This window comes from Sinocyclocheilus rhinocerous, unplaced genomic scaffold (assembly GCF_001515625.1).
Source record: "Sinocyclocheilus rhinocerous isolate Xijiao unplaced genomic scaffold, SAMN03320098_v1.1 scaffold2982, whole genome shotgun sequence".
In the NCBI taxonomy this organism is placed as follows: Eukaryota; Metazoa; Chordata; class Actinopteri; order Cypriniformes; family Cyprinidae; genus Sinocyclocheilus; species Sinocyclocheilus rhinocerous.
Genome location: NW_015656004.1, coordinates 183,749 through 192,288, shown reverse-complemented (window position 1 = coordinate 192,288; position 8,540 = coordinate 183,749). Strand labels below are relative to the sequence as shown.

General features: G+C 35.2%; 1 protein-coding gene and 1 pseudogene across 1 annotated transcript in view; both read left to right on the top strand.

Moving 5' to 3' along the window:
- Positions 1-2,500, top strand: part of LOC107719175 (3-phosphoinositide-dependent protein kinase 1-like) — a 9,302-nt pseudogene extending 6,802 nt beyond the window's left edge.
- A 1,637-nt stretch (positions 2,501-4,137) lies between these two features.
- LOC107719174 (BTB/POZ domain-containing protein KCTD5-like) overlaps positions 4,138-8,540 on the top strand; it is a 14,017-nt gene continuing 9,614 nt past the window's right edge. Inside the window, exons 1-4 of the mRNA XM_016526548.1 lie at positions 4,138-4,705; positions 6,691-6,799; positions 6,970-7,061; positions 8,100-8,195. Coding sequence (XP_016382034.1) covers positions 4,484-4,705; positions 6,691-6,799; positions 6,970-7,061; positions 8,100-8,195 — 519 coding nt within the window. The 5' untranslated portion in view covers positions 4,138-4,483. The remainder of the gene's footprint in view (positions 4,706-6,690; positions 6,800-6,969; positions 7,062-8,099; positions 8,196-8,540) is intronic.

The window sequence follows — 8,540 nt, the reverse complement described above, 5'->3', positions numbered from 1 at the left end:
AAGGGGGGCGGGGAGCAGCAGCTCATTTGCATTAAAGAGACTGCCACTCAAAATGGGCATTTTCAAAATTATATAATAAATGATCTGTGGGGTATTTTGAGCTGAAACTTCACAGACACATTCTGGGGACACCAGAGACTTATATTACATATTGTAAAAAGGGGCATAATATGTCTCCTTTAAATGAATAGTTAACCCAAAAATTTACATTTTCTGAAAATGTACGCACCCTCAGGTCATCCAAGATGGAAATGAGTTTGTTTCTTCATCAGAAACAGATTTGGAGAAGTGTAGCATTACATCACTTGTTCACCAATGGATCCTCTGCAGTGAATGGGTGCCATCAGAATGAGAGTCCAAACAGCTGATAAAAACATCACAATAATCCACAAGTAATCCACACGTCTCCAGTCCATCAGTTAACATCTTGTGAAGCGAAAAGTCACGTATTTGTAGGAAACAAATCCATCATTAAGATGTTTTAACTTCAAACCTTTGCTTCCCGCTAAAATATGAGTGCTCTATCCATAATATTGCTTTTTCCAGTGAAAACGTCATCTTGTCTGAATCAGGATTTGTTTCTTACAAACACATAGCTTTTCACTTCACAAGATGTTCATTGATGGACTGGAGTTGGAGTTTGGACTCTAATTCTGACGGCACCCATTCACTGCAGAGGATCCATTGGTGAGCAAGTGATGTAATGCTAAATTTCTACAAATCTGTTTGGATCAAAAAAAAAAAACACATCTACATCTAGGATGGCCTGAGGGTGAGTACATTTTCATCAAATTATCATTTTTTGAGTGAAGTATTTCTTTAAATGTTATGGTACTTTGATAAATGCATCATACTGAATGATTAGTAAATATAATTTATATGACGTAGTATTAACATGGTGCTCTAAGGTTACATATCCAAAGAAAACATGGTGATATCACGGTACTTCTTGGGACTTTGCTAAATGCTGCTAAATCTTTTTATTGTTTTCTCATGTGCAGCCAAACAGGACATATTATCTCATGGATCCCAATGGTAATGCGGACAAATGGTGTAAGAAGATTCAAGAGGTGTGGGGAACAGTATATCACTAATAAGAGACTACTGGCATGCTGGGGCATCAGAAGACCACTGGAGTCAAGGCAAGTCTTAGAGGTCTGAGTCCTTCACCATTCAGCTACCAATCAGGAAGTCAACTGTGCATTTATGGGACTAGTGCATCAACATTCCTTCTTGAAGTAAAAATATGTTTTGCTTGCAGTGTTTTTGTCATATTTAGCAGGTGTAATATAAAATCAAAGATTAGTAAAACTCAGCAAATCCACAATTTGTACTCTATATATGTGCATGTAGATATGTATATACATAGGAAGTATCCCTAAAGCTTGGGGGGAAAAAACACTCAATCTGTTGCCTTTTAAAATAATAAGGATAGCTATAGAGGACACTCAAATGATCCTACAGGTCAAGTACATATTAAATTGATACACATATCATTAATATATTTATATGTATTCTCTAAGTCATGTTGTTCACCTGTATAATATCATATTACATGTAATTATCATCATCTGAAAAAGAATCACTTTTGAGCCGTTATATTTAGTCTGAAATGTACCCAGCAATGGATTTTTTTGTGGTTTCACATGTGAAACTTGCACTGGGCTCCGTAAATCTGCTGTATATATTTGTTTCATATTATACTTTATTTATAAACATTGGTTTAGTTTGAAAATAAGTACTTGATAAGGTACGTTACACAGTATGCACAGCAAGCGAGCAGCCTTAGGTGTTGCGACAAAAGCGGACGGCTGTCAACAGTCACATTTTGTCGAGCCGGGTCACTCTCTTGCATTGTAAATATGGTGTTATACCTACGGGAATTGAGCTGTGAAGAGAATCGCAACTGTAAATAAGGGCCGTGTTTGCAGATGCAGTTTTTGACCACTTTATTGTACATTTAAAAGGATGCTGGTCCAGCACAGACAAACGAAAATGCTGTAACTAAGTGAGAACCAAGCACAGAAGTGTGTTTTTCTTCTTCTGTTGTGTTTTCTCCTTGCATTTTTTGAGGAATTGTTCAATCGTGTATTTATAACACGACTAGGTTTGTCAACGAATGTAACTGTGATGTACAGATGATGTATTATTCAGAAAGTAACACGGTGTTACTGGATTTGCACCTTGTATAATTTTATTCTTATATAAGGCCATTTGCTGGCAGTGGCTCAGCCTGTAGTACCTAATATTATTTATATTCTAATATTCAGAGATTTTAATGCACTCATGTTCAGGGGCCACGTATTGTAAATATTGAGATGTAAAGCCTTTGAATGTAAATGATGGCTGTAATATTTTGCAAGATTTTTGTGTGTCCTAATCAGGTCACTTAAATTATATCAGATTCAATGTTTATGCCCTTGGGTTTCTGTGCACCTTTAATGATACTAAAGAATGTCCAGGAGAAAATCATGCTAATAAAAGTGTATATGTAGAGTAACATCTTTCTGCTTGTGTTCCTGACATGTGCGAGACAGCAGTGCTAAGACAACAGCTCCCAATAGACTTTCCATGTCTTGTACATTTGGCTCTCTCATGTATGCTGGCCGTTTACATTTCTCAACATCTTGCAGCGCTGAAATGAGGTCATACCGAATGAACTCACCGTTCAGCTTTCCAGGTTTTAGGTAAACATACACAGAAAAACAACAGCTATGAGAAACACATCTCACTTTATACTGTAGCAATAGCAGGACCATCAAGTGATGATGAATGCCTGCTATTCGCTGTACTGTCTTTTGTATTATCAGTCTTCACGTGGCTCACTCAAACAGTCTTTATTCGATGCTTATTGCACGAGAACACAAGCATGCACACTCACATAGCACTGATGCAGGTAAATGATCTGATTAAACCATAGAAATATAAACTAGATCACTATACTTATCTAAGCCATTGAAATATGAACTGTTCTACTTGTGTTTGTCAAACTAAGCAATTGATATATTAAATGTTTATCTAATTAAACCAAAGAAACACTACCTATTTCATTATGGAAGCCTGTTCTCACAGAATAAGAAAAAGTATATTCCTCTTGTAAATCATAATTATGACTGCAAATAAAATTATGACTAAGACGGATAGTCCAAATGTAGTCAGTTCAACTTTTACAATTGTATCTCATAATTTTGACTTCTATCAATTATGACTTAGTATATCATAATTTTGACTTAGTATGCTTTAATTGCTTTTTTTTATAACAACTTCAAATTTGAATCTCATAATTATGACTTAGCTCCTCATAATTTCACATTTTTGTTTGTTATCTCATAGTATTTTATAAGTATGACTTTTTATCTCATAACTGACTTTTTATCTTAGAATTTTGACTTTATCTCACAATTTTTTTAAGTTCACAGACATTTTCTTTAATCCTAAAACACAATGCACTTTTTACTTTGTCATAATTGATATTTACCATTGATGTAATTTATAATTTCATCTATTTATCTCGTAATTATTACTCTGTATGTAATAATTTTGACTTTGTATGTCATAATTCACTTTTTGTCTCATCGTTTCGACTTTTAAGCTATGTCATAATCACTTTGTTATATGTGACCATGGACCACAAAACCAGTCATAAGGGTCAGTTTTTGGAAATTGACATTTATTCATCATCTGCGAGCTGGAAATATAAACATTCCATTGATGTATGTTTTTTTAGGATACAACAATATTTGGCCAAGATACAACTATTTGAAAATCTGGAATCTGAGGGTACAAAAAAAAAAAAAAAAAATATTGAGAAAATTGCCTTTAATGTTGTCCTAAGGAAGTCCTTAGCAATGCATATTACGAATCAAAAATTAAGTTTTGATATATTTACGGTAGGAAATTTACAAAATATCTTCATGGAACATGATCTTTACTTAATATCCTAATGATTTTTGGCTTAAAGGAAAAATCGATAATTTTGACCCCTACAATGTATTGTTGGCTATTGCTAAAAAATATACCCCAGCGACTTGTGACTGGTTTTGTGCTCCAGGGTCACATATTTAAGATCTACCAAAGCATGATTTTTCAATGACGTCCTTGTCAGCCCACTTCTGCTTTTTTAATTACATAATTTCTTAGAACAAAAAAAGAAGAAGTTTGAGGGAAAAAAGGAAAAGAAAAAAAATTCCTGTAGGGTATAAAAAGTCTTAACAGTTTGAATAAAAAACAAAACAAAAACACAATCATGGTTGTGTGTCAAAGCTTACCCAGCTACCTATCTAGGCAGAATTCTTGGGCATCCCTGCGCGCGCAGTGTTCTTGGGTGCCAAAAGTGTGCGGTCTGGATAGTCAGCACTGTGTTTGGAGACACAGTCGGTGTGTTTGGCTTGGATGGGAGGGCACAGAGGCTCTCAAACTCCGCACACTTCCTGCTCTCGCTCATTTCCATCATCAGTGAAGGCAGCGGGAGAGCAGAGGAGGGATGGCGGAGAAGAGCCCTGACCCGAGCGGCTCGAGCGCTCGCAGGTGTCCCGCTCTTTCTCCCGGAGAGAGACTGCAGCCGTCTGCAAGCGGCTCGTCCAAATGGGTTCGTCTGAACGTCGGCGGCACGTACTTTCTCACGACGAGACAAACGCTGTGCAGAGACCCGAAGTCTTTCCTGTACCGCCTGTGCCAGGCCGACCCCGACCTCGACTCTGACAAGGTATTTATTATACCGCTAGCATGACAATAAACATTAGCCGCCACTTCGCTTATCTGGGCTTTAAACAGTTCGGTTAACCTGGAAAAACTCAAAATGACGGGTCTGTGTGGTGTTTCATTTCGCTATATTGGTGTATTTTAATATTGTAGCTAACGTTAGACGGCTAGCTGGTAAAGTTACAGTGAATGGAGCTCCGTTTACTAGCTTAGCCCAGCCGATAACACTTGATGTAGCTTGTTCGCCAAATAAAGTCAGCTCTAGGCTGTCAGATCTAACGTTAGTAAAAGAGGTCGTTTGCAGTATATTTTAAATAGCATCAGCTCGCTTAAGCCTTTAATGTTGCAATACGAGAACACCTCGTCTATAATTTTTTATTACGTTACGTGTCAAGTGCTAACTGAAGAACAATGCTTGTCCAAGTAAACCTTATATATTACTAAGATTACTAGTCTTTGTTAGTAACCGTCTGTCTGGCTGGAAACTTCGAAACTAAGTGACTAGCTATTATCTGATTAAACTCTTTACATATTGGTAACCCTTCACAAGACTCTGTTTAAAGGCATTAGTTAACAGGAACTAATAATGAGCAATACTTTTACAGCATTTATATGTACAATTCTATATTTTCACATTAGCTAGCAATTCATAATAATGTATGTATGACAATTAACCAAGATTATTAAATGCTCATTGGTAGTTCATAATATATTGTCTAATGCTATGCTATCTTATGTGAAGTGTTACCGAAATATAAAGTATTTTTACTACTGTTTATCTGAATAAACCAAAGATATATTAACTATTGTGTTAAAATTGTGTTCTAAACCAGTTAAACTATTTTACTAATGTTCATCAGATTAAACTGTAAAAATATGAACTGTATTAATATTAGGGCTCTATATCTATCTATATCTAGGGTAACATTTCTGGAAACTTTCCAAAAATCCCTGGAAGATTCCAAAAAAATCCTGGAAACTTTCCAAAATTTCTGGAATGTTTCTGAAATTTACTGGAAATGTTCCACCTTTTTGCAACCCTAATTAATATTAATTATCCTATTAAACAATAAAATACTTTTGCTAGTGTTTATCTGGAGTAAACAATAAAAAACTATTGAGTTGCTGGTCAGTTTCCAGTAGGGAAATAATATACGTTTATGTTTTTGTAATTTTTTTAATTAGTTTACATATTTAAGGTTTTCATTCCTTTATTAAATTTTTTTTAAATTGCCAGCAAAATGGAAAATAACTAACTGAATAATGATGTGAATAACTCAATGAATAAATAACTATTTTAATACTTAAAACACGCTATACTTGTGAGGAACTGATCCAGAATAGAATTGGCAACTAATTAAACTGGTTTAATTAGTGCTAATATATGTTATGCACCGAGTTTGATTATTTATCATGTCAAACAAGTATATTGGTCGTTTTAATAAATCGTCTAGTTTCTTCTTTGTGACAGAAGATGAAATAGGGTTGCCTGGATGCTTTTAAACTTTTAAAGGTCAGACTCAGTATGCATAATTTATTAGGGCAACGACAGTTGAAAGCCGCTAAAAAGACAAAGAATTTCTTCTGTCCGTCGGCTTAGTCAAAAATATTTCTTACAGTTAAAGAAGTTTTCATTGCGTCGCGTGATTGAACTGTAAAGTTTCACTTGCCAGTTGCTTTAGTTTGAGCGTAAACATTGTGGAATAAAGCTCACTTTTCCGACCTGAGTATTGATCCGTGGTAATGATGTTGTGCTGGAGATGGATCAGCGTCCCTATGGGCTCTGCAGCATGTATGTTAAATGTCAGCCACACCTTGTCTTAACAGACACTCTTCAGTACTGATACTGGTCTAAACAAATTATCTGGTGAGCTGCTAAGTCATTTAAGCCTGATTTAATAATCCACATTTGAATAAATGATGTCTCTTATGCTGAAATCCTTTGGAGACGAGTCTTAATGGTACTAACAATGCTCTTTCCTCATCCAGGATGAAACAGGTGCTTATTTGATAGACCGCGATCCCACTTATTTTGGTCCGGTGCTCAACTATCTGAGACATGGAAAGCTGGTGCTGAACCGAGGCCTAGCAGAGGAAGGTATGATGGGAATGCCATCAAGAACTGTAAGATATGTCTGAACATGCTGTTAGGTTTCTTCTGTTTTCTCACTGGCAGCTAAATTCAGCTGAAACTTGTTTGTGACATTAAGCTGTTTTGTGTATGATATGTGGTTTTTGATTAAATATTTCATCTGTTTCATCCGTCAGGCGTGCTGGAAGAGGCTGAATTCTACAATATCACTTCATTGATTAAACTGGTCAAAGACAAAGTCAGGGAGAGGGATTGTAAGACGGCTCAGGTACGTCAAATTGGGAACTTGAATGTAATTTGGATTTATTTTCTTTTTTTTTTATTTTACGATTGTTATGCTACTTTACATATCTAACAAAATTTTAAGTATATTGTTAGAAAAATAGTATGTAAATCCTAAAAATATAGAAAAAGGGTTGTGCTGCAGGGGTATAAAAGTATATTGTATATCTACTTGTGCTCATTGGAAACATGAAACTAACTCATATATGTGACCCTGGAGCACAAAACCAATCATAAGTCACTGGGGTATGTTTTTAGCAATAGCCAAAAAAACATTGTATGGGTCAAAATTATCAGTTTTTCTTTTATGCCAAAAATCATTAGGATATTAAGTAAAGATCATGTTTCATGAAGATATTTTGTAAATTTCCTACCGTAAATATATTAAAACTTAATTTTAATATTTTGATTTTTTTGCACCCTCAGATTCCAAATTTTCAAATAGTTGTATCTAGACCAAATATTGTCCTATCCTAACAAACCATACATCAATGGAAAGATGATTTATTCGGCTTTCGGATGATGTATAAACCTCAATTTAGAGAAATTGACCCTTATGACTGGTTTGTGGCCCATGGTCACAAATAATAAAAAAAAAAAAAGATATTCCAAAGTGTTCAAATGATTGAAAATAAAAAGCCTTGAGTGAAAAAAAAAACAAATACATTTTTATTGGTTTAGCCCATAAATATGAAAGACTTTATTTATTAAACAGAGTATTTACACATTTGTTCTGTTCGTGTTTCATAAATGAGGCCCACTGATTTCAAACATGTTAATCAGTCAGAAAAATTGTAACTTGGGTGATTCTGCAGACCTTTCTTTTGCATAGGTTCATCTTCCACAGCACTTCCAGGTCCTTTCAAAATGTTCTTGCAGTATCCCATGACAAATATGCCTTCTCAGCAGATTTCTTAACATTTTACAGTTAAATCAGAGCACTGACAAAAAAAGCAAGAAAAGGTTTGCCTTGCCTCTTCATATAGTATTTTTCTGTCTTCTCGTGCGTTTCCTCTTTCTTCAGCTCCCTGTGAAGCACGTCTACAGAGTCCTGCAGTGTCAGGAGGAGGAACTGACACAGATGGTCTCCACCATGTCAGATGGCTGGAAGTTTGAACAGGTGATTAGAGGATTACTCTCTTGTTTCAGCTTTTTAGGAAAACTGTAGAGTTTTATTTGGGGATGCACAATATACCGGTACAATATTGGTTACTGGCTGATATTACACACTTTTTAATTTAATATACTATAGATTAAATATACTACAGTCCCAGGCTCGGGGTCACTAAGATATTTGCAGTTATAAAATTACAGAAAAACAATAGTATTTTTTTTTTTTAAAGGGCAATACTATCAATATCACTGTTTCTACAGAAATATTAAGAAGTGCAACTGATTTTAGCAGTGTTGATAAAATGTTTCTTGAGCATCAAATTCAGCATATTAGAATGATTTCTGAAGGATC